Source organism: Leopardus geoffroyi, chromosome C2 (genome assembly GCF_018350155.1).
Source record: "Leopardus geoffroyi isolate Oge1 chromosome C2, O.geoffroyi_Oge1_pat1.0, whole genome shotgun sequence".
NCBI lineage: Eukaryota > Metazoa > Chordata > Mammalia > Carnivora > Felidae > Leopardus > Leopardus geoffroyi.
This window is the reverse complement of record NC_059333.1, coordinates 154,225,145-154,251,801: the sequence shown is the minus strand read 5'-3', so window position 1 is coordinate 154,251,801 and position 26,657 is coordinate 154,225,145. Positions and strand designations below refer to the sequence as shown.

Here is a 26,657-nt window from a genome sequence, read left to right as displayed (position 1 = left end):
GAGGGCTGGCACCTAGGGGGCACTCAGGAAATGCTTGTAGAATTAAGGGATTCTTCAAGGCTGACCTCAGAACCCTCAAAGATACACGCAGCCTCTCGTTACTCATGTTCCCAACACTGAGCACACTTTGCAACTCTCTAGGTAGCCACGTTCTTCCCAGAGAACTGGTTGCTTTCTGGAGTTTTGAAAAAGTTGATTTGGATGCTTTTTGCCCGCGTTCTTGCGTTTTTCACGGGGGAGAGCATTTTTGGATGTCCTTATCCTTTATTCCCAGTCACATCGCCTGAGTGTTGCTGGGCCTTGCCCACATCTTGTTTCTACCTCTGTGTAGACAACATCTCTCTTCCAGGTCTGGGTCACGTGCCCTTTCCCTGGGCGCCCGTAGCAACCAGTTCATGTATCACAGTGATTTGCAGGTTGCTTGGTATTTTGCACTTTTGTGTTTCATTTTTCTCTCTCCTTCAACTAGACTAAGCTGCCCAAACACAAGGGCTCTCGATGGGCCTCTAATTTCTATTGTTTTATACCACCGATTCTCAAACTTTGGGGGGTATCTGGATCCACTGAAGAGCTTTGTAAAAATATAAAGAGCAGGGCCCTGTCCTGCTGCAACAAGCCTGGGGCCTCTGTGTGCTTCATTAGCCCTCCGGGTGATTCTGATGCCCACCCAAGCTTGAGAACCACTGATCTAGGTACAGATCGTGTCCTTAACCCCACACACCATGTGGCATCTTCTTTGTTAGGAGAGTGAGAAGGGCCATCGCTGCCACTAAGGTACTTCCCCCAAGGCCACATTCAGCCTGTAGCCATCACCCCTTCCGAGTCAAGACTTCCGTCCAAAAGAAAACTACAAACTGCTCCGGCCGGAGTGGAGAGCCCCCCGTCCACTTTACCTGCTTGCTCGCATGGGCCTTTCTCAAGTCTCTGGTGACAGCCAGCGTATCCTCAGTCCACATGCAGCATATGTATCTCCCATGCTTGGCTGATACTCGCACGAGTGGAAAGGCAAATGGAAAACCAGCCCAGGGAGGCGAGAGCAGACGGCGGGGCTCCCCAGAGGTGGCCCCGAGGTGGCCGCACCAGCAGCACATGGTTGTCCCTGGCCCCTGCCGTTCTGAACTGTGCTGAACGCATGATGAGGAGACATCCTCAGAAACACTCCACCGTAGGCAATGAACATAACGTGTTCGCCTCCATATTTTTTAGTCATGGTAGCAATGGCAAGACCATGAGGGAGACAACTTAGGGATGTCCGGTTTGCTTTTCTGTCTAAAGTGGTTTTGTTTCTAGCCATGTCTGGACCCTACAGCCTGGTTTCGAGGGCAAAAGCCATGGTTTTCTGCATGTCAATAAGGTATCCATTCATCACAGCCCATTTCAACTTCCTGCCACCGGCTCTGTCGGGAAATTTTCTCAGAACTGTGCTCTCTGAAGGCGTCGTTCTCAGAGCTGCAGGGAGACAAAGACAGATCAAATTGTCCTTAAGTATCTGTCACTCCGCTCTTTCCCCAGAGTCCACCTTGCCTCAATGAAGAAAACAGAAACAATTGATCGGTACTTGAAAATGATGTTGCTTCCTTCCTGCAGGGTCACGTGGTAATGAACTTCAGTCGCTTGCCTTCCTTGCAGTTTCGTTATGTCCTAGAGCTAACATATTCCCACATAGCAAAGCTCTGTCCCACGCGTTTATTTTCTTCCAGAGCTGTCGAAGCACTGGCTTTACTTTGTAGGCAAGTCGCTGCCTGGCTGTTTCGAAATCGTTATGTTTCCTTTAATGTGCTTTCAAATGTCCTAGAGTATAAAAGGCTTGATGGCTTGGGAAGGCCAGCAGAAACCAGATTCGAAAACTTTCTGGGAGTTGGTTGGCTAGTGTGCGAACACTCTTCAGTTTCATCAGATTAAATTAACATAATAAGAGCAACTTTTGGTCAGAAATAGCCTCAAAGGAGCAGGGGATGGGTGACTTAGAGACCCCGTGACATCTGTGTTTTTTTCTTCTTTTCTGATGTGTCATGAAAGTAAGAATGGCTGGGGAAAAGCCTAAAGCTAAATTGTGAGAAAAATCAGTCTCTAGAAGGTGATGCTAACGTGCTCTAGCCCCCTGGATGGGCTGGGAAGGCAAACTTGTTCCTCTCTGTTAAGATACAAACAAATTGTTTTAAAAATGTGACTCTCCTCTGAGGCCGCCTGAATTCCCCTTTCAAAGAGGAGGGAGCCAGGCAGATGAAAGCTGGGGCATCAGCAATCAGGGGTACGCTCCTAAGTGTTTAACTGGCAGCTGGGGCTGGTCTCTGATCTGTATCATTGGCCAATTTCGGTGGTGTAAATACTCCCACCCAGGCCTATTTCAGGCCCCCAATGGGATGGCCATGAAGGCTGTCACCAGCCCATGTGAGCCGCTGCCCCACATCGCTGGATAAAGCACAGTGCATGAGCTCTGGAGACAACACGGGAGGTTCAAACCCCAGCTCCAGCACTTACTAGCTGTGGGACCTGGAGAAGAGTTACCGATTTCTCCCTGGGCTCCACATCCCTACCTGAAAGGTAGGTCTAGCATAGGATTACTGTGAAGAATAAATGGATAATATACATATAGAACATAAAACAGCAAGTGGTAAATGATCAGTAACCATTAGCCACTTAGAGGAGATGTTGTTGTTATTTCTGTAACCTAAGCAGGTTAGGTTGACCAACTATAAGCTATAATGACTATAGCTTCTCGTATTAAAAGAAAAAAAAAAGAGTATTACATAAACAATTTTGCAGCAAGGGCAATAGCATTTAACTCATACCTAGGTAATGCATCCCTCAATACTCCCATCTTGTTCTCTATAATTAATACAAATCTTCCTCAACGTACAGTGGGGTTACATACTGATAAACTCATCATAAGTTGAAAATGTCACGTGAAAAATGCACCCACTACACCTAAGCTCTGGAACGTCATGGCTTACTTAGCCTGGCCCAACTTCAGCGTGCTCAGAACACTTCCATTCCCCTACAGTTGGGCACACTCATCTAGCAAAAAAGCCTATTTGATAATGAACTGGTGACTCTCTCATGTAATCGATTGGCTACCGTACTGAAAGTGACGAACAGAATGGCCATGTGGACACAGAAGGGTTGTCAGCGTACCTGTTGTCCACCCTCGTGATCGGGTGACTGTCCTAGAGCTGTGGTCCCTGCTCCGCATCACCAGAGAGGACCATCCCACATAACTCCAGCCCGGGGAAAGATCCAAATTCAAAATTCGATGTACAGTTTCTACCGAACGTGTCTTGCTTTCGCCCCATCGTAAAGTCAAAAAATCAAAGTCGAACCATCTTGGGGACTGCCTATATTTAGAACTCACCTACAAAAGAGCTCTAGTTTTGGTGAGAATTTGACACGACAGGGTACGGGCAGGAATTCTCAGTTCTCTCAGTTGTCTCTTCCTGGGAAGAAGGCTGACTATGCCCTGTGCATCTAGACATTCATCCAACGCTCACTGAACACCTGTCATGTGCCCACCCCCTGAGCCCTGCAAACACACCTGCAGGGAGCCATGGTGCCCATGAGGGAACACACACCCTTTCTAAATTTAGCCAAATAGACGGGACAGCAATGATCGGCTTCTCAATCATTGAGAATCAGGCAAATTCTTCCTTAGTTCTTCTACTGACGTCAAAATCTCTACCCAGTTGGCCCACTGAAATGATTTTGTTCATTCCAGCTCTTCCCTCTTTTCTCTAAGACTTCAGATCTCGTGGAGGTTCCTGAAGAAGCTGACGGGCCAGGAGGCGGGTATGACTCACGAAAACGCAGCAACAGCGGTGAGTTGGGGGGGGGGGGGGGGGCGTTGCCCCAGCACGAAAGTGAATCACACTGTGCATCAAGGTCTGCGGGCAGGGAGTGTTGACTGCCAGGGGTTTTCCTTCTCTGCTCGCTCTGGAATTTGGTCTTAGCAAGTGTTCAATATTCTGGAGGCAAGCTGGGCGTAAGTACTGATGGGCTTCCTTGACGTGACTGCGACATTCCCTCGAGTTCTGTCTCCTGGGTTCTCATCCGGGACTAAGTAAGTGCAGACTTAGCTACATTGGGGTCCAGGAGTCACTTCTGGACCTTTTTGTTAACGCATCATTTCCCCCACTGACCTACATTAGATGAGCAACCTATTCTGGAAGAAGCTACTCCCCGACACAGCTGAAGTACCTCATACCAAGGGGGTGGTGGTACCAGGCGAGTATGGACCTCCCATGTGGCTTCTCCCCGGCAGAGATAACGAACACGCAAAAACTTCTCGGTATGATCTAGCCATAGCCAAACGTTCCGTATTAATACTACTTAATTTTCTAATAGCTTAGGCCTTTGTTAACGATAATTTCTAAAATTTACATGGAATGCTAACTACTTATGTTGCTTGCTAACGTTAAGAAAGAACATTAAGCCAGAGTTTAAAGAAACAACCAGCCCCTTATGGATGCATCTTGCCGAGCCTCTCTGATGCCGAGCCTCTCTAATCTCCACTCACTTATGCAAAAGGTATTTATGAAGTGTTTACCATGCCCAGCAAAAGTACGTGAGTCACAAAGCTGTCCTCAGGGTGGCTCGTGACCTAGCAAAGTTGTGGGTTCTGATTTGCGTTGTTAACGTGGGCTGAATGCGCCCTCCGGGGCGGAAGTTATCCCTGCCAGCTCTCATCCCTGCATGGGAAGCAGGGGACGTGCCGTCTCGGCTAGTTGCCTCTGCCTTTGCCAGATTGGGAGCAGAAGGTCTGCAATCAGTCCTCCGTAGCTGCTTTATCAGCAGCTGTCTTACAAGCTATCGCTTCTGCTTCCTTAGCTCCAGGAGTTCATTTATGTCTCTTCTCTAGTTAGGACGGTGTTTCTGTGATTCCCTCGGGAGAATCTTCCACGACTCCTTCCTAAATACGCATCAGTGTTCACCAGGGCCCCCCCCCACCCCCGTTACCAAGCCCGCTCACATCTGCTAAAGCTCATTGCTAGGGCAAGGATGCTCTGGCATCATATGGGGAGAGCGGCACTTTCGGATCAATGCGGACGTTCACTGAGCGCTTGGTAGCACCATCGGAGAGACAGATCAGACGGTGCCGGCCGCCAGGGGAATGTCACGGCCGGGCAGTGATGCCGCAGGAGTCTGTCTAGCAGTGCGGATACAGCCACTGAATTTGGTCAGCAGCCCCGGACGTCTTCAGCAGCTGAGCACAGACCCACCAGACGCTGGTATTAACCTAGACCTTCATTTTAAGACTTCTAGTCTGATCAGCTGCTCTGTCCTCTGAGCCTCACTTCCGCCCGCATCGCTCACTGACACCAAATCGCCAAATTGCCGATGGTCTGCTCATCACTAACTGCACCGGACGTATTTGGTCCTCGGCCCCTCCTCGCTCTGGAGGCTGACCACTGGACTTCACTCAGCGGTCCTGTGGCCTCCAAGCCGTGCCCTAATCTCTCCGCCCCCATCTCCTCCTTTCCGAAACGAAGATAATGATAATACCGAATCCATGAAGTGCTATGGCCGTTAAATGAAAGAACCAGTGTAAATAACTATCCCATACATCGACGACTCTGAAATTTCAGGCTCCTTGCTGCCTCCAGGTGCATATCGCCCGCTGGACTTGGCCATCTTGAATGTGAAGTCGACATCGTAACGTTAACACGCCCAAACCGGACCCTTGGTCCCCTCGCCCGCCCCAGCCACGCCACCTGGCTCTCAGGTGTCTCTGCTCAGTAAATAGGAGCTCCATTCTGCTAGTTGACCAAGTCGAAACTTCTGGCATCAGACTTGACTCTGCCCTCTTGGCCAGTCTCATAGCCAGTCTGTCAGTACATCCTGTTTTCTCCTCTCCACAGTCATTCCCAGCATGTACCCACCCCTTACCTCCCTGCCTCAGGCATCCTGGCCAGCGTTGCTGGCACTCTTGCTCACCCATTCCTCAGTAGTTAAGGTCTCTATTTGCCCCGGGGATTCCTCAAAAAGTGCTCTTCAGTAGGTTTTTATAATGCGAGGAGCAATATTTAGGAATCATCCGAATGAAGCATGTTGCTTCATGAGGTCATCAAGTGTCAGAGGGGCAGCCTAGAGCCTCACTGCTCTCCAGTGTGGCCCATGGGCCAGCAGCCTGGGCATCACTTGAGAGGCCGTTAGAAACGCAGCACCTCAGGCCCTTTCCAGAGCTGCAGAATCAGAATTTGCACACGAATCTTATTAAAGTTCAAGAAGCAGGATAAGAAGTCATTTAGTCCAACTCTCTCCCCTCCAACACACACACACACACACACACACACACACACACACACACTGTATAGATAAGGAAACGGAGGCACAAAGTAATACACTGAAAGACACAGTTGAACAGTTGCCATTTCTTTTCTGTTAAGAGGCATTTTCAGAGCCTTATTCAAAGAAATCTGTTGGAAGAATTTAGCAAGCAATAAACCTCTAAAAAGCTTTGGAGATCTATTAACTATTCCTTTGATCAACAGGAGCTTTCTTTACAATGTGCCCTTGGAAGCTAGAGGGATTAATTATGTAGCAGTTTGCCTCAAAACATTTTCCTTTGATTGGATTTAATCCCCTGTCCATGCAATTTGGGAAACAACACAGAGAAAACACTCTGCTTGTGTATCCAGGCGGCCACCGGCCTCCCCACGGCCATGGCAAGGAGGGTGCTGGCTTTTCAGAAGCAGTGCGTGGCTTCCGGTCACAAGCTGTTCTGTGTGACATGTTTCATTTGCGTTCTAAAAAATACACAGGGCAGACAGATTCTGTCTCTGCCAGCCAAGAGTCATGTCAAAATCCTTGAGGAAGATTTCCAAAGGCACCTTGGAAGAGGGTACTCTTCCTACCCCTTTCTTCCTCACGAAGCGTAAGAAGTCTCTGTGTTCTCTCTCATGGAAGACTTTGGGAAGGTCTGGCTGTTTCTGGTTGTTGTTTACAACCCTGTTTGTGGATGCACCAGAAATAGAGAAGCCCGTTTCGGCTCGAATAACACCAAGTAATGATGTTACCCGGTGCCTTCCGTAACTGCATTTCGGTATGACTCCATGTGGTTGTAACGTTCTTGGAAGAGAAGCAGAGGGAATAGAACATAATTAAGACAAATTCCTAGAAATATTCTTTAAAAAAAACTGGGTTAGTCACATCCACTGGAGGATATCGCAAAGCCCCATGGTACCTTACTTTTCACTAAGGCAATGAAATTTTGCCCGGAAAGGAAAAAAGGCAAGCTTGGATTTGGAAGATTTATCCTTGCCTTTAACATGTGCTGGGGTTTTTGTTTGTTTGGGCTTTTTGATAATTTTTTAATGTTTATTTATTTATTTTGAGAGGCAGAGAGAGAGGGTGCGCAGGGGAGGGGCAGAGAGAATCACGAGCAGCTCTTCTCTGTCAGTGCAGAGCCCTTACACGGGGCTCCATTTCAACGTTTCAACGTTTATTTATTTTGGGGACAGAGAGAGACAGAGCATGAACGGGGGAGGGGCAGAGAGAGAGGGAGACACAGAATCGGAAACAGGCTCCAGGCTCTGAGCCATTAGCCCAGAGCCCGACGCGGGGCTCGAACTCACGGACCGCGAGATCGTGACCTGGCTGAAGTCGGACGCTCAACCGACTGCGCCACCCAGGCGCCCCTCAGAAACCACCGGATCATGACCCGAGCTAAAATCAAGCCTCAGACACTTTTAACCAACTGAGCCCCCCAGGCGCCCCTAACATGCCCTGGTTTTATCTCTCACATTTTGGTTTGTCACCCAGAAAACAGAGCAAGTACTTCCATGGCTTCCTTAGCAGATACCCTAGAATCTAGATGTATAGTATCTACAGCAGGTTAAGGTCTGTTTAAAAGCAAGAAGGACTCTCTTTCCGGCTATGTGGAGGGCTGGATGTTTAGAGAAATTTTTTCTACTTTAGCACACGCCTCAACTTGCTGGGAAAAAGACATTAAAAGAAAGTTCTAGTTAACGCATGGTGGAGCTGGCAGCAAAATAAGGCAATTCCTTAGCGTCTAGAAATAATAATAAAGCAGGAATCCAGAGACGTAAGTGGGTGAAGACCGGTGTTTACTCTGCACATCCCTGGGGCCTCAGACTGGAGAAGGAAAAGCCCCATGTGCGGTCAATAGAGGACAAAACCCGATGAGCAGGCAGAGTGATAGGTGTGATGAGAGGCCCTTTGGGAGAATGCCGATACCCCAAAGTAAGTACCTTTAGTGACACCAGGAAAAAAGAACGCCCTGCAGAGGAATTTAGTAAAGAAAAATGCTATATTGACCTTAACTCGCGTGGGGAAGAAAAGGAAGAAATGGGGGAGGAGTAGGAAGGAAAGAAAAAAGGAAGCAAAGGAAGGAGGAAGCTCTTCTTACTTGGGTTTAGGGCCTGAATCCGTACTGCCTCTATGGACAAAGTAGAATAATGTAACATTTTAGTTTAATTTGTTTAAAGTGGCCCACTCGGATAAATGCACCAGGCACTTGGCAGACGTAACCCAAATGGCCTCTGAAGTAAGAGAATTGAAACCCCAGACCTGAGAAATTTCCAGAATTGAAATTTCTGTAATTTCAGAATTGAAATACACCAAGTATATGTGAAAATGAGCCACCATGAGTAAGAGTGAGCCGAAACAACTTTTTTTATGATCAGACTGGTCAGGGATTGTCTATGTTGGAATTATCAAATAAAGAAATATATAACTACATAGCTATATATATTTAAAGGTACGAAAAATGGACTAGAATGTATAACAAAGGAGTAGGACACCATCGAAATTGAACGGGCAAATTTTAAGTAAACCAAACAGAACTTTTAGAAATGTAAAAAGAGAGAGAGAGAAATTTGATTGTTGGATTTACTACCGTACTGGATATAGCTGAGGAGAGAATTGGTGCTGTGAAATACATAGCCAAAGAAATTGCTTAGAGTGTAGCCAGGGTGACAAAGTGATAGAATTCACGACAGTAAAAGAAACACAGAGGACGAGCAAGAAAGTCCAATGTGCATCTAATTGACACTTTAAAGGTACATAAAGAGAGAATGGGAGATACTGGTCAATATGTTTCACAATCGATTACAGCTACCATCCCTCCAATTCAGAAGATTTATACTGAGACCATCCCGGCAAAACCGCACAATTTCAAAGGTGAAAAAATATTCAATGCAGACCGAAAGATCACCTGCAAAGGAATGGAACCACATGGAGAGTAAACGGTACCTTCAGTAATCTGGGGTGGGGGGGGGGGTGGAAAGTAACTCTTAACTTAGAACTATAAATGGAACAACCACAAAACTGTCTTCCAATATACATATTCAGGCAAAGGCTGTGTCTCCACTGCCATGAAGAAAGGCCAGCTCAAGAAATTTCACAGTGATGTACTTCAGAGAGGAAAATGTGATCTCAAAGGAGGGAGCGAGAAGCAAGGAAGGAAGCACAAAGCAAGAACCAAGTGAACATTGGCCACGTAAAAAGATAATAATGTTAGCAAAAAGCTGTCAGTAAGACATTCACTGAAATACGAGACATCTCAGTGAGAAATGGGCATTCAAAGATCCTTGTATGAATTGGAAGGAAATGAAGGGTACTATTTCACTTTAGGTCCTGTTATGTAAAATACGCCTCGTAAAATGTTGAGTAGCCACCAGAAGATTAAAAACATAGATTCAACCGTATAAGCTAAAAGAAAGAGGGAGAGGGGGCACAGAGACAAAGCATACTTCTCTCCCTCAAAAATAAATAAACAAATAAATAAATGTGGAAAACTACGCCTATTTTAAAAGCTCCCACGGGCAAAAGATTGCATAGCTGTATTAATGTGTGGAAAAATGGACTTTAAGACCAAAAAAGCATTACTAGAGAAAAAAATCATCATTACATGATCATGTCTACTTCACCAGAAGACATAAATTCTAAACTTACATCTACTTACTGTACAGCCGTAAATGACAGGAACTTAAGGAGCAGGCGACAGAAATATTAGGGAAATTGACATTCCCCTTTATAGTGAGAGGTGGCAACATGCCTGTCAAGTCATTGGCAAAGCAGGTGCATAAAAAGATTCAGGATTTAGAGGATCTGAGGACACATTTGACAATCGTAATTAAGTTAAAAAGGGCACTCCGTCTAACACATGGAGAATTCACATTCTTTTTTAAGCACACACAGAGCAATTATGAAATTGATTACCGGCAGACCATAAAGTGAGCTTCATAAATTTTTACAGAATTAATATTATATAGAATATATATTTCTGACTATCATGCAGATGAGTTAGAAACCAGTAGTCAAGGGGCGCCCGGGTGGCGCAGTCGGTTGAGCGTCCGACTTCAGCCAGGTCACGATCTCGCAGTCCGTGAGTTCGAGCCCCGCGTCAGGCTCTGGGCTGATGGCTCAGAGCCTGGAGCCTGTTTCCGATTCTGTGTCTCCCTCTCTCTCTGCCCCTCCCCTGTTCATGCTCTGTCTCTCTCTGTCCCAAAAATAAATAAAAAAACGTTGAAAAAAAAATTAAAAAAAAAAAAAAAAAAGAAACCAGTAGTCAAAAGATACAGAAGCAACCATAATTTAGGAATTTAAAACATACTTTCAAAAAGCTCACGTGTCAAAAAAGAATTCATAATAAAAATTGGAATATACTTAAAACTAAGTCATAATGAAAATAGTACATATCAAAATTTGTGAGATGTAGCTAAATTGTGACTAGAGTATTTAGCTCTGAAAATATTCCATTAAACAATAAAAAGGCGGGGGGCACCTGGGTGTCTCAGTTGGTTAAGCATCCAACTCTTGATTTCAGTTCAGGTCATGATCTCACGGTCTGGTCTCGTGAGATCAAACCCTGCATCAGACTCTGCATTGAGCGTGGAGCCTGCTTAAGATTCTCTCCCTCCCGCTCTTTCTGCCTCTCTCTCACATGCATGCCTCTCTCTCTCTCTCTCTCTCTCTCAAAAATTAAAAAAAAAAACAATAAACAATAAATAAAAATTAAAAGGCTGAAAAGCAAACACCTAAGCATCATACTTAAGTCCGAAAAAAAGATACAGAGTAAGCCCCCAAAAAGCAGTAGGAAAAGGATAAAAAGGTGGTAAGAGGAGAAATTATCAAATGACACAGATAGGTTAACCAGTTTTAAGAATGGTCCTTAAAAGAGGTAAATAAAACTTACAATCACAATTTTTTTAAGAATAAAAGAGAGTGATGAAGCAAAACGCAATAATAGAAAAGGTTGAACACAACAGAGATTGAAAGGAAAATAAAAGACTCCCATGACCAACTTCATGCTGATAATTAAAAAAACATTTTTTTTTAAGTTTATTTGTTTTGAGAGAGACAGAGCACGAGTGGGAAAGGGCAGAGAGAGGGAGAGACAGAGAATCCCAAGCGGGCTCCACATTGTCAGCGCAGAGCCCGATGAGGGGCTCGAACCCCCAAAGCTGTGAGATCATGACCTGAGCCGAAACCAAGAGTCAGATGCTTAACTGACTCAGCCACCCAGGTGCCCCCCCAATAAATTTTGAAGGGGCAGATGCCAAGAAACATATCAGTGACTAAAGTCTGACCTAGGAAGGAATAGAAAACTTGAGGACTTGAATTGGCTTCTAGTCACGATAGAAACTGAATCAATATTTTAAATTTTGCACCCTGAAAATACGAGGCCCAGACAAACTTTATAAGTAAACTCAACCAAACAGATAAGGAATGGAGAATTTCCAGATGATGTGAGCTCTTTCCGGGACACGAAAAGTTGCAGAGAAGAGGGCTGCCCCTTTCTTTTAGTTTATGAGGCTAGTTTAATACTGACCTCAAAACCAATTTGTTCTTGATGAAGAAAAATCACTGGGTATTCTCTGTCATGAAAAAGGAAGAATATAGGAAAGGAAAAGAGGAAAGTCCTTTGGGGAGGTGGCAGAAACTAAAGATTCATTTGCTTCTGTAATATTAAAAAATACGCCTTCTTGAGGCCCCCCGGGTGGCTCAGTCGGTTCAGCGTCTGACTTCGGCTCAGGTCATGATCTCACAGCCTGTGAGTTCGAGCCCCATATCGGTCTCTGTGCTGACAGCTCAGAGCCTGGAGCCTGCTTCAGATTCTCCCTCTCTCTCTGACCCTCCCCCACTCAAACTCTGTCTCTCTCTCTCTCTAGAAAGTAAATAAACGTTAAAAAAATTTTTTTTTCATATGCCTGCTTAATGGACATATTCTTTGAATAGTTGTCATGGGTGAAATCAGTAACCAATTTTTTTTTAATTTATTTGATTATTTTAGAGAAAGCACAAGCAGGGGAGGGGGCAGAGGGAGAGAGAGAACTAGAGAGAGAGAGAGAGAGAGAGAGAGAGAATCTTAAGCAGCCTCCACGTGCAGCACAGAGCCCAATGCGGGCCTCGATCCCATGACCCTGGGATCATGACCTGAGCCAAAATCAAAAGTCAGATGCTCAACCGACGGAGCCACCTAGGTACCCCAAATTATTTTTAATAAAACAAATTTAAAGCCCTAAATGTAAAAAGCATATGGTGTATTTGTAGTAAAATAGTTACCTTTTCCTTATTCTTTTCCCCTCAAATCAATGTCTTAGAAGTAGCCCACAGGAATGGGTTGTAAAATCTGTTTGTTTGTTTGTTTGTTTGTTTGTTTGTTTTGCAGTGTTATGCTTTCAGTCATATAGCTGAAAATACATTTGGGGTCACTTCAAATAATTTGCAGCATAGTTCACAAAAATGGTACACATTTTGAACCAGGTGGCTAATCGATAGTCAACAAAAAGCTACAATAATGTGAAATTGCAAAATTGTAAAGCCGGTCCAAACTGTTATGTACCCTACATAGTCTCCCTTTGTATCTCCAATCAAGAATTTTCTAGAAAGATTCTCTGCTCTTTTCATTCAGATATCCAATATTCTTATAGAAGTATCCAGTTTTATGCTTATGGGATCAAATATTTACCCTGAGGCTTTAGGGAATCACATAATACCAGGGAAAAGTGTTGTTGGCCTCCATTCAATTCAAACTAGTCAGGTGACTAGCCAGATACCGAGGCAGACAAGGTCCATAGGATCATTTCCACTTACCTACAAACCAGACTTCCTCCAATGACTGCATATTTATGTCTAGGCTTCAAAGGAATCATAGAATTTCTTGCACAGGCTCTGAAACTATACTGTGGAGAATAGACATTTACTAAGCATCACTACGTTTACAAAGGCTCTTGTTCTGAAGCATGTTTTCTGCATCACAATTATCGAGTGCATTGGAAGGACCGTGGAAATGTCAGTGCGTAACCGAAATAGATTATAGGGCTTTCTGTGGTGTGTTTCTCTTCCTTTACTGGTATTTTTTAAAATCATTTGAAGGGAGACCAAAGGGAAGAATAAAGCAGCAATGTGTTATTTTTAAATGTTAAGTCACCTAAGCAGTAGGTTAATTTAGACACCAAAATTCCATTGTGCAAACTTGGAAACATTTGCCACATTTTTGTTTGAGGCAGATCCACACGGTGAGAATAAGGCCATCACACTGTGTCACTGAGGTAAATGTGACTGACCAAACTAGCTAAGGCAGAGCCCTCCCCCCAGTACCCATCGAGCACCTCCCATAGTTGTGCCTGTGGACAGTGAACCGTCCTGCCCATTTTGGGAAGCTTTGTTCTTTACTAAAGACCGCAGAGCGGCTGCTTACATGCGAAAGGAAGAGAAGCACATGTTTCAAAACAAACTAAATGAGAAACCACTGTTTATTTTTTATCCCAAATAATAGCCCCAGTGCATTGGCAGTAAGAGATGGGGGAAATATTTTGAAGTTTAAAAGCTAAAACTTGGATGTGCAAAATAGAAAATAGCTATCAGGAAACTGGAACCAACACATTGGAAACAGATAGAAGAATCTGGTATTTCGAAAAGGTAATTCGAGTGCAGTTAGGCCATACCTCCCCCACCACTCCGTTAACCTATGAGTTTGGTACTTTCGACAGAGATGAGTAACATTGTTTCAAGGATGAATGAAGGGCGTTGCCAAAGGAGGCCAAGGGGCGGACAACCAGTTGCCAAGTTCAGGAGCGTGCTAGCTGGCATGTGCCGGGGTGTGGGCATGCAGAGAAGGGGGTGCAGAAGGCCACCTGGGAAGGCCGGGGAAGCATCATGCGGGAGGTGACAGGAAGGCAGGGTCGCTGAGGATGAGGACAAGGCAGTGAGGAGTAAAGTAGAAGCTGTTGAACAGGGAATACATAAACCACGTCTTCCAAGCATGTTTCCGAACCATTCATGAAGCGCCTGCTGCTTCTTGTTTCCTACAGTGTTTACTTATCCCGAAAATGGCACTGACGACTTCAGAGACCAAGCAAAGAACTTACACCACCAGGTATTTATGGCTGCGTTAACCTTAAACAATCATTCTACCAAAAACGACGTATATGGGTTTCTTCAGAAACAGCAGGAAATTCCAGTGCGGGACAAGCTAGCTAGGACAAAACCACGGGCAATCCCACCCAACAAAGCAGAGAACTGCTCTCCTAGGGACCAGAGGGGGAAGTTGGGAGGCTCTTATAGAGGAGAAGTCCACCGGAGGGACCTGGGAGCTCTAAGCGTAGTAGCCCGTCGTTGGCTGAGCCGAGACTGTCTCTCATCGGTTGGGCTGTTAGCCTGCCTTCCTCCTTCTGGGATTGTCCGAGAAAACAGACCAGGCAGGGTCCTTAGATCACACTGCAGATCGCCACCTAAGTAGGTTACGAGATCAAGTTAGTAGGTCTAGAACAGGATAGAGTGTGGAATGGGAGACAATAACGTAGCCTAATGCGCCATGGCACAGATAGCGTGACAACTAGAGAGCGCTAAACAGAACTGTCGCAGTGCATCAGAAGTAGAAAGGATAAGTACTGTGTTGTATACTTTTTGTTTCTATTGTACATGTTATATACAAATTGACACATACTATAAAGTGTGTAAGGTACACAATTACGGAATCTATTATGACCATATTTTATAGTATAGAAGGACATATTTATTCTATTTTATTTCATTTATATATAATATATGTAATTATTATATAATTAGAAAAGGATAGACTAGGACAGAAATATATATAGCATAAGGTACTCTTGAGCTTTGGATGCAGAGTGAATCAGTTGTGTACAACTTCTGGTTATGTCTGATATATATTGTATATGTTTATCATATTGTGTGTTTAAATAGATTATACAATAGTATATCACATATATAATCTAATATGCACATATGTAATATGTTAAATAATGATATGTGTATATATTACATATGCTATGTTGTGTATTGTTATACAAGAGTAATATTACACAATTATATTTTACATATTATATAATTTACATTTATTGCATATATTGTATATATTATGAAGTATATGTAGCATTGATGTTCATTTGGATAATAACAGTGGGTAATATTTATATACCGCTTGTAAGACTCTTGTATAATCTCTAAGTTGGGGACAACAATTGGGGGCTGTTGGGAGGTTCAAGTCTGCTAATGCACGTAACATAATGCCTGGCACACAGAGTAAACTATCAGAAGGGTAGTTTTATTATCATTATTGCAAGGTTCATAGGAGATGCTGATTCTGTGATAGCAACTAAATCAAGCTGATGCCAAAAACCATGTTTTTTCCACAACGTGCATGAACTAACTGCCAGATGGATATACCTTAGCCCCTTTGATAGGCTAGATACCAAATTTTAGACTAATTGGTACATCCATTTGAGGAAGTGAAAGTTGTTGACTACTCTTCCTATGTCCCTGTTTCTATAAAGCCAATATTCCCCTTCTTGGGGCCAAACCTGGCACCTCTCGTGACCAACTATAGCAAAGGAAGAATTCATTTGAAGAAATTTGTAGTTATTTCTGACAAATGAAAGCAAACCTAGCTAAGAAATGTACAGTAGACCTCTGGTGGAAACAAAGCCTTTAATAATGGTTAGATATTTTAACATTTACAATCTGTACGCTGGAATTACGTTGCATTCACTTACTCATTTTCTAGTTTCTTTCTTCTTCCAGTTTCTTCCTCCTTCCTTCTCTCATTTTTTTTTTTTTTTTGAATTTTCTCTCTCAGGGATCTCTTTCCAAAGAACCATTACAGATGAACACCTATGTTGCCTTGTACAAATTTGTACCACAGGAGAATGAAGATTTGGAAATGAGGTAAAAAAAAAAAAAAAAAAAACCCTTATTTTAAAGAAAAACTAAAAAGAAAATTTAAGGTCCATGTTTTTCACGTGAAAAAAAGAATGAAGCAGTGATTCTCCCCTGTCATTGTGCATCCAGTGACCCGCTGTGCCGGCTAGCAGACGGATTGCTGGGCCCTCTCCCTCAGGTTTCTGATTCTGCAGGGCTGGGGGGGGGGGGGGGCACGAGGGGAGGGCTTGAGAATTTGCATTTCTAGCCGGTGGGCAGGTGGTTCTGATGCGACTGATCTGGAACCGCGCTTGAAGGAGCGTGGTTCAGCGCATCATCCGCAGAACTGCCAATGGGTGTTTTCGTGAAGCTTGAGCGTCCAATGCGCTTGGCATCCTGGGGGGTCGAGTAGGGAATAAAAAGACATATATGTCCCTCCAAATGAACATAGATTGAAGGATCAGACTCCAACCACGTGTGGAACCTGCGGGAGAACGGCAGCGCCCCACCGCTGCCCACCCTGAGCTGGGCTTTTGTTTCATGGTCCCTCCCAGTTCATGGCCACCGGGAGGAGAAGGTGGGATTGGGGCCCCTCGTGAAATCTGAAACTTTCTCCTGACCGGTTTGTGTTGTTCCCGTCTCGGGGGTAGTTCAGCTGGAGTCAGTGCCGCGTTCACATCCTACTTGTCGTGTGACCTTGAGCAATTTTACAAACATCTCATTACTCTGATCTCCTTATTTATAAAAGAATAACAATGACCCCTGCGCCCTGAGTTATTTTTGAGGATAAAATGAATAAGCTTCAGAAAGCATAGAGCACGGTGCCTCGGCATTGGAAACACTCGGTATCTGGTGGCTGTTACAGGTTTCGTAACGTGCTGTTTACTGGCTCGTCTCAAAGAAGACGCCTCACTCCTCTCCTGCCTTCACGACCCCAGAACTTAGGGGTTCGGTGCTTTTTAGTCCCAGAGCAGGAGAGAAGGGGCCGCTTGTCTAGTCAGATGCCCCCTGGGAGATGGGTTGTTTCCTCTTCCAAAGAGAACAGAGAGCTCCAGGACGCTGAAAACTATGTCAGCACATTAGAGTGTAGCCTCCATTGGGAGGGGGACCCCACTTACCCGAATAGCATGCAGGCCAAATTACAGGTTCCCGTTCACTCCCCTCGCGTGGCTTCCGGAAGGTGTTGTCTTTCCACCCTGGAGCTCTTTGGGCTTCTCCTCCTCGGGTTGGGCCGTTGCCCGGGTACGGTGCCCCCCACACTTGCCTGAGTGTGGTCTCCCACTTCAGTGAAATCGGCCTCTCCTCTTTCACTTTACCCAGAGCCCCATAAAAGGGGCTGCCAACAAGGCTCCGGTTGGCCCCGCTTTCCCAGGTTCTACGTGCCGTGAGGTCAAGCTCAGCAGCTCGGCTGCCCCCTCGTCCAGCGAGACTCCACAGCTGACGTGTATATCCTGCTGGAGCCTGGGTCACACCCAGGGTCAGCATGGTGTCAGCATTCATTTGCCATCTTCTTCCGAGTGATTCTTGGGGCCTTCCAGAGCAGAGCTCGGGGCCCGAATCCTGGCACCTTAGATTTGTTCAGACAATCGGGCTCTTGTAACCGGAGTTTTCTCCATCACTCGTTGAGAATTGCCATGCTGAACTCGCTGGCTGGAGCTGTAAACGCACCCGAACCGTCAGGCGTCAGTGCGGGAGGAGGTGGTGACATTTGCCAAGGGAGGCCCCATTCTAGCAGAGGTATAACAAGCCCTAGAGGTTAGCGCCTGCTGGGGTGGGGAGGGGGTCATCCCTGGAGGGGTGTCTTGCCTTCAGCTGACCGTCCACAGTCAACTATCTGCCGATGAAGGGTGATGTATATTCACTTTGCAATAAATACAGCGTACCATGTCCTTGAGCTTGCCATTTGGATATCTAGGACTTAAACTGTAACAACTTCCTATTGCGTCAGTCCCACCATTTTATTCTGAAGCCATCAGATGAAAAAAAAAAAACAATTTCAGAGAAATATAGGATGTTATTAGGGTACTGAGAAATGGCGCCTAGCTGCCTGGTGACGGTCATAAATTTTCGTGCTTATTTTAGGCAGTGGCAGGTCATTAAAAGTCAAGTCGTCTGGTCACGAATCAAACATTTACAGTCTGCTTTGAGGCAAACAGGACTCTTCATTCCCAGGAGTGAAATGCCTGCATTACATAGACTGCAAGATTGGAGTGATAAATCATACTTTCTTATTTCTTTTTCTTTTTTTCCTTTTCTTTTTTTTCTTTTTCTTTTTCTTTTTTTTTTTCTTTTTTTTTTTCTTCTTTTCTTTTTCTTTTCTTTTTTTTTTTTTTTTTTTTTTTTTTTTGGCCAAAAGATTGCGTATTCCCATTTTAAAAGCCAGGCACTGGATTCAGAATGTGTAAAGCAATGCCTTGGGGATTTGGTATGATTCCTTGAATGAACTGGGGCTTTGTGAATTATCCTTTTCTCCGTAAACCGTAAGGTAGGGGGAAAAATCCTTTGAACAAAATATCATTCTTATCCTCCTGAGTTCTCGTCCAGGGGGAGAACACAGGTGTCCTCAGGACAGAGGACAAATGAGAGGAAGACAAAGGGAAGGTTTGGAGTGTAAGCTTGAGGTCGAAGAAGACCCAACTGGCAAAGCCAACAAGCCGTGGATCAGAGCGGCTACCCCATTGCTTCGGCAATGTTGTTTCTCCTCAGTAACAGGGAAAGCTCTTCTGCCAACAGCTAACCATCCAGACCTTTCTACCAACCTCCAGATTCACATCCCTACTGGCCCACCCTAGGCACACAACAGCACCACCCTCGCTCCCACAAGCCTGCTCCTTGGGGTGAATAATGTCATCATCTGTCTGCCCGGGCTCCAAGCCAGCCACCAGAGGCTTCCCTTCACCTTGCGTCCAAGATGTATTTAATGTTCAAGTCCGACTGGTTCTCTTTGCCTGAATCTACTGCAGCCATCCTATCTCCATCCCTCCCCAGACTGGGGTTCCAGGCCCTGCCTGTTCTCTGTGTTTCTAGCCTTGCTCCCCATCCCTCCCTTCCCATCCACTTTGGGTGGAGAAGTCACTAAGGTGACAGTACATTGTCTTTCCCTCTCCTTTCTAACAATACGACATATTACCTACCTTTCCGAACCTCTGTTTTGTCATCTTGAAAATATAATAAGGCTCTCCCTTATGGAATCCCTTTGATTAAATAAAATAACAGTGTCTGGTACAGAGTAGGATCTTGATAGTGTTAACTCCGATCGGATCTAGTCGTACTCCGGAAGTGGGACTTCCAGTCCAGTCTTAAGAAATGAGAGACAGAGGAAGACAGAATGAATATATATCAACGGAGATTCACCGAATGCTTAAGAGAAAAAAAAAAAAAAAAGTGTGGGCATCGCTTGATAAGGGTTTGGCTCCCAGCCAAGTCACTCACTAGCTGTAGGACCCCCATGAAACCCAGAAGAGTTACGCAAGCCCCCGCTTCTTCACATGTAAAAGGAGATCATCATTATGCCTGCCTTTGGTCTGCTCACAACACACACATCTTTGCTTAAAGGTCTCCAGTGCCCGAGGTACCTGGGTGGCTCAGTCGGTTGAGCGTCCGACCTCAGCTCAGGTCATAATCTCACAGCTCATGGGTTCAAGCCCCACGTCGGGCTCTGTGCTGATCGCTTGGAGCCTGGAGCCCGCTTCGGATCCTGTGTCTCCCCCTCTTGCTGCCCCTAACCCACTCACATTCTGTCTCTGTCTCTCTCAATAAGTAAATAAAACATTAAACAAATTTTTTTAAAAGCCTCCAGTGCCCTCCCATTTCCCTTGGGTGAAGACCACAGTGTTCACAAGGACCTCCAGGACCAGCACAGTCTCATCCCTGGGGACCTCTCCGTTTCGTCTTGTACCACGGTTCCCTCACCTCTCTGCTCCCTCCACACTGGCTTCTTTTCTTCCCCAGAAGAACCACACTACTACCTGCCGAGGGATTTTCCTTCCTGCAGGCTGGTACCCCCGCCACTCCTCCTGTCCACCCTCCATCACCATCACAGGCACCCACATGCGTGCGTGCCCTCACAGATCTCAGCTGGGATTTCGCTTCCTCGGTACGCCCTTTCCTGATAGCCCCAGTCTGGGTGAGATTCCGCTGCTACCTGCTTTCATGACCCCATGTAGCTTTCCTTTAAAGCCCTTACCTCAGCTTGTATTTAAATATTTCTGGGATTATGTGGTGAACCTCTATCTCCCTTATAAATTCCATGAGAACAAATAATCTGCAGTTGCTAACCTACCCATCCATGTAGCCTGGTTCCTGAAACATAGGAGATGTGTAATAAATACGTCATGAATGAACGGATGAACTAATGCTGTGCCTGGCACGCACAGTTCGTGGGCACATCAAGTACATGACGATATAATGAAACTTATAGAAGAGGAAGCAAGCTAAGCTCAGAGGGCTTAGTCAGGGCCTGTTTCCTGGAGGAGATGGGTCTCGAACCCGTGATGAATATTATTTGCCAAGAAGAAATTGTAGGAAAGGAGCTCAAAGGTTTAAGATGGTTTGGAAGGAGCCCTGCTGAACCCTTACTGGACATTCACAGTTGAATGGGGGACTAAGCCTCAGAAAGGAGAAGCTGAGATGCCACCCCCCTATTCTTAGGGCAGTGAGTACTCCTCTTAGAAATGCCGTGGTCCCGTCACGGCTCTCCCAATGCTGTCTGAAGGCAGAGGCTTCGCACAGTTGGCTTTGCTACCGTTTCGGTGCAACATCAGCTTCCCTCGTAAGTGCGTCCACCATTACCTCCCCAAATGGCTGGAGTTCTCTCGATGACACTCTACCTGTCCATCAGGCGCAGAGCGCAGGGCAGAAAAGAGCAATGACTGGGAGTCACGTAGACCTGGGTCCGCCTTCCAGCTCTGACCCTTCTTAGCTGCATCTCCTTGAGCCGGCTACTCAATCTTTTGGGGTCTCCGTTTTCTTCTTCCAAGGGAGAGTATGCAACTAGATAATGTAAATAAAAGGTGGGATTTCATGCCCGGTACGAAGTAGGGTACCCAGTATATTTTAGATAAACTTCTCTTAATTTGCATCTTTTCACAATATGTTTGGTGTCCAAGTCTCCTGAACCTCATTAACCCTACCCTAAGGATATATAGTTGCAAAAAACACATTCAAAGGCTCTCTCTGGACTTTGAGCACACCCAAGGGGACTTGATCCAATTTGTCCAGCAATAAGGAGGCTGTGATACCCTGTCCTTCATCTTATGAGTAGATTTTGCAGTTCCTGGTTTGTAGGCATGACGTTTTACCACTGACATGAAAGATGTGGGGCCGTCGTGCTCTGGATCCCCTAACCGTCACTGACAATTTGAGGTCTGATAACATTAAAGAACACCCCCATCCCTCTGTCTGAGTGCGATGAGCTTGTACAGCAGATAAGCTTCTGTAATTAGTCTTAAACAACTTCCACCAATGACCTTTATTTTCAAAATTTTTAAGAGCTTTGAAAATTAGGCTGTATGCACGAACAGCTGAGTACATAAGCAAAGACTTTTAAAGTGCTACTTGACGGGCGCCTGGGTGGCTTAGTCAGTTGATTCTTGATTTCGGCTCGGGTCATGATTCTAGGATCGGATTGAGCCCTGCATCGGGCTCCATTCTCTTTGTCTCCTGCTGCCCCTCTCCCCTGCTGGTGCTCTCTCTTTCTCAAGATGAGATGAGATAAGATAAGAAAAGATAAGATAAGATAGGATAGGATAGGATATGTGTGTGTTACACTTACCTATGCACATACACTCCCACACACTCACAGTCAGATATACACAAACACATTCATACACCCATGCACACTCGAATACACATTCATGCACACACACACACACACACACACACACACACACTTTGTTAGCAAGATAGCACACGCCTAGCTTGTTGATGAAAGTAAAGTGTGCCTGTCACATTTACCGCATAACCAGTCCTATTCATTACCCAGGCTGATTGGGGATTCAGAAGTCTGCAAAATGGCGTTAGAGCCATTGCTCATTATTCACACCAACGCGCCTTTTAAAAATCAATAAGGATAATTTCTATGGCTTTGGCATGCTGATGTATCATGTAAATAAGCAGCAGATGTAAATAACCCCGAGTAAACACAAGCCCCTAAAATATCTTAGGGGCTCTGAAATAAAGGATGGGGAGTAAATAAAAGACAGAAGGGTTCAGATGCATATTGTAGTGACCATGTAATGCCTATTCCAAAGGACCCATTTTGGCTTCCCACATCGAAGTCATTTTCATTTTTATTAGTTCTCCCCAAACAAATTTATATGATAATGGCCATGTTTCATAAGGGGCCAAAAAAGAAGAAAAAAAAAAAAAAAAGAAAGACAGCTTAGGAGCCAAGAGAGGGAAAGAGGGAGCTGCTTTTCCAATATTGTTAAGTTCTGAGAAAGATACAAATTAATTTCCACTTCAGTGTGTATCTGAACACCTAAATCTGGGGGGGGGGGATCAAAGAAAAATGTATTTTTTTGTAATCCCAAATAAGGATTTAGATTCTTGAATCGCCAGCCTCTTTCTCGGAAGCAGCGAGTCTCAGATTTTTCCGTGGTTGCGTCTGAATGAAACCAGGCAACCATTGGTCTCATTAGCTAATATTCATGAGAACCTCTGGAGATGGGATGGCCTGAATTCATCTCTCTCGGATTTTTCCAAAGCTTCCCTCGAAATCGAGGTCAAACTGATTTTAACCCTTGTGTGACCATTCTCAGAATTTGTGTCATCTCTTTACTGCTCCCCACGTAGTGAACGAGCATCGACTCGCTGCTGGGTGAACAATTCACAGACCCTGCCCTCAAAGAGCTCAGGTGGTCATGGGCTGGACGTAGCAGAAAAGCGGACGAGAAAGCACACTCCGTTGTGAGCTCTTGTGGGCGGGGATGCTGCCAGATCCACAGCACTTCAAGGAGACGTCAGAGCAGCCTGGGGAGGCCTCGGGAAGGCTTCGCAAACAGGTGGCATTACAAGCAACCCAAGGCTTCCAGCAACAGGGGCCCTGGCTGCCTGTGCAGCTTGGTTAGCGAGCATTCATTCTCTCTTTCCAGTCAGGAAGGGGTAAGGAAGGATGGCTTGTGACAGAACATGAGAATCGCTTTAAGAGGTACCGGATAGGGGGCAATTGCCAACCCCATCACAAAGAGGTGGTACACATTCTTTTAGGGGCGTTAAGCCTATTTTCATAACTACTATTCCAGTCCTCATTATGGAAAGACTATCTTCAACTTCAGTAGGGCTTAGTGAGTGGACACGTAGCTGTTATAGTTCATATTCCAATGAGACAGTTTATGGTTCTGATGAAGTTTTGGGGTGGTGGGGGTTTGTAGGGTCCAGAGCCGACAGCCAAGAAAGAATTCTTGAAGACATCTTTGGTGCAAAATGGTGATTTTATTAAAGTACGGGGACAGGACCCGTGGGCAGGGAGAGCACTGGGGTCGTGATAGGTAACTCATTATATACCCTCAGGTTTGAAGGGGGTCAGGGATAGAGTAAGTCTCCAAGGAATTCTGGAAGCAAGGTTTCCAGGACCCTGAGGGGCTAACTGTTGCTAGGGAAACACCATTTATTACCTTTATATAAAACCTCAATCATGAGACCCTTCAGATGCATATCGGAGGGCCATAAGCTTGGAGTATGATTGCCAGCATGAGATCAAGGGAGTAGAATTACAAGGATCCTCGAGGTTGGGATGATGTTAAGCTAAGGTTCTCTTTTGCCCCCCGCAAAGAGTCATCATCGAGGCAGCTGAGCTCCTAGAAGGAGGTCACTCTGCCAGTTTCAAGGACTTGTCAATGGGCTGTGCCAGTTTCAAGGACTTGTCAATGGGCTCTAGGCAGGAAGGGAATTTACCTTTCCATTTGCCTCCATTTCCCACATCACCAGGGCAGGCACTTGAACCCCTTTCCTTTGTTCTTGGGTAGCCAGGAGTGTCTGAGGAAGATCACCCATATTCCACCTGGAGGGGGAGGGGCGTGCCAGCCTGAGTTTTGCCCCTTAGCCTGCCTCATGCTCCCTCATCAGTTCCTTACCTTTGGGGGGTAAGTTGGGAGAGCCAGGGCCAAAGACTGACCGGAAGAAAGCAGAGACTCAAGCTGAAACCCAGGGAGGCCGACTCTCAGCCCACTGGCCTTGTTCCCACCCCAAACTCTCCATCCTGCATTGACCGTGTGGGTTCCCTCTGTGATGAGGTTGACAACTTGTTCTCATCAGCAGATTGAGACGATGTATTAATTTAGCCAGTGTGGGCCATTCTTACCACTACTTACCAGTTTCTTAGGATTGTTATGTCTTGCTTTTAGGACCAGGAAGCTTGTGATCTCTAGAGTGCGTTATGAAAAATCACTCCCGTTCACTGACCATTTTTTTTAAATTAAGATAAAATTGGGGCACCTGGGTGGCTCAGTTGGTTAAGCGTCCAGCTCTTGGTTTCAGCTCAGATCATGATCTTACGGTTCATTCATAGGTTGGAGTCCCGCGTGGGGCTCCACACTGACAATGCAGAGGCTTCTTGGAATTCTCTCTCTCTCTCTCTCTCTGTCTCTCAAAATAAGTAAATAAACTTTTTTTTTTTTAATTAAGGTAGAGTGCCCGGGTGGCTCAGTCGGTTGGGCATCCAGCTTCAGCTTAGGTCATGGTCTCATGGGGTTCGTGAGTTTGAGCCCCACGTCGGGCTCTGAGCTGACAGCTCGGAGCCTGCTTCCGATTCTGTATCTCCCTCTGTCTCTGCCCCTCCCCTGAATTGCTCTTTCTCTCTTTCAAAAATAAACATTAAAAAAAAATTTTAATTTAAGGTAAAATTATGACTATAGAAATATAAAATGAACACATATCGAAAATTTTATTTGACTCATTAATTAACGAGAGAACCAGTATAATGTCCCAGGCGGTACAAAGGAGAGCTCAGACATCCCACAAACAGGCAATCGGGAGTGCTGACGTGAATTTACAAATGCACGCTGAACTGGTCAGTACTTACAGGTAACTACTGGGTGTTTTCCACCAGACAAAATTCACATGCATTTCTAGGGACAAGAGTCATTTACGGTACCATCAGTTTTCCTGAAAAGGTAAAAGAGCTCACATGACAAGGAGTTGGCTGGGGGAAAGGGGCGCTAAACACCCAGATCACTACTATTTCTGCCTATTTCAAAGTCTTCCCAATTTTCCCAATTTTCCCCGACATCCCCTTGAGTTCTTTTCACAAATCGGTGAGGTTACCCCAGCGATTAGTATTCTACAGGGGAGGAAACTATGGTTAGGATTGCCAAACCACTTGTTACGAGCCCTAAGAACCTCCTGGAGAATATTATCAAAATAGAGATTCCTAGGCTCCCCCCCCCGGGCTAGGGGGTCAGATCCCACTCGGAAATCTGAATGGTTAAGTGTTCCCCTGGATTCCGAGTTATCTGTGCAACTTGAGAACGGCTGTGACATCCAAAGATACGCGGTGACCCAGTGGCATACCCAAGGCCACAAGGCAAGTTCCCTGATCCTCGGTCGTGTTCAGGACTCGGGACTGCATTCGGGTTCTGGCCTACAACTTGTGTGGCTGTGTCCTTCACTCTGTAAGGCTTTATAACTCCTCCATAAAATAAGAAAAGGAGAGCCCTGGAGACAGAGTAAGAGAGAATAAGACTCCCTCGGTGTCTCGATTCCATTCTCTAAGCACATTACTGCTTGGCAAATGCATCAACTTAATTAAAACTAAATGTAATTCTAATGCACCAATTTGATTTAAAAATAATCTTCACGGTCACCAGGACATCAAAATGCAATTAAGGCTATTTGAGGAAAGTCTCTGATGCGTATTATGTTCCGATGCCGCGCTGTGTCAGGAAACCCAGACCCTCTTGAATGCCACTAATGTGCTTTGCGGCCTGCCTCTCACTCAGATGCCTCTTTCAATTAGGTTCCGGAGAGCGTGATCCGTGACAGTTCAGGAACATTTACCAAATCCCATCCAAATGGCCCTTGCGCCGAATGCCTTTTCTCTGAGCTGGTCTCGGCACCGGGGGAAGCGCAGGCAGTCTCACGGACGCCACGATTAAGAGAGAATCAAACTTCAGGATTCGGGAGTTTCTGGTCACCTGCTCCGTGGGCACAGCCTGCAAGCTTTGGAGCAGGATGGTGGAAATCGAGAAGCGGGTCTGGCGAAAAATTAGGCAGTAGATCTGAAGTTAACGGAGCAGTCTGGATCCTTCTCATGTTCCCCTGACCTGGTTTTTCCAGGACATCTCTCTTGGCTGAGTGACTCCGATGGCTGTAAGATTGATTGGGTTTGTGCTCAGTCGGTTTTTTTGTTCGGTTGGTTGGGTTTTTTTGTTTCATCGGTTGATTTGTTTTTTCTCCCTAATGAATGGAAAAGGGTAAGAAAGGCTAAGGATACCTGAAAATACTTGCCGAGTAAAATGGGCACTTCTGGTGAATTTCCACAAGGCAGCTTGATTTAGTGGCGTTACTAGTGGATTCAGATCCCGCCTGTAGCTGGT

General features: G+C 45.5%; 1 protein-coding gene across 4 annotated transcripts in view; it reads left to right on the top strand.

The window, feature by feature from the left end:
- Window positions 1–26,657, top strand: part of STAC (SH3 and cysteine rich domain) — a 139,953-nt gene that overhangs the window by 97,440 nt on the left and 15,856 nt on the right. For 3 of the 4 annotated variants that reach the window (XM_045436636.1, XM_045436635.1, XM_045436638.1), the window contains exons 6-8: window positions 3,734–3,812; window positions 14,274–14,338; window positions 16,061–16,149. In XM_045436636.1, coding sequence (XP_045292592.1) covers window positions 3,734–3,812; window positions 14,274–14,338; window positions 16,061–16,149 — 233 coding nt within the window. Of the gene's footprint in view, window positions 1–3,733; window positions 3,813–14,273; window positions 14,339–16,060; window positions 16,150–20,073; window positions 20,474–26,657 lie in introns of those variants that run through there. The other variant, XM_045436637.1, reaches the window with a different exon arrangement.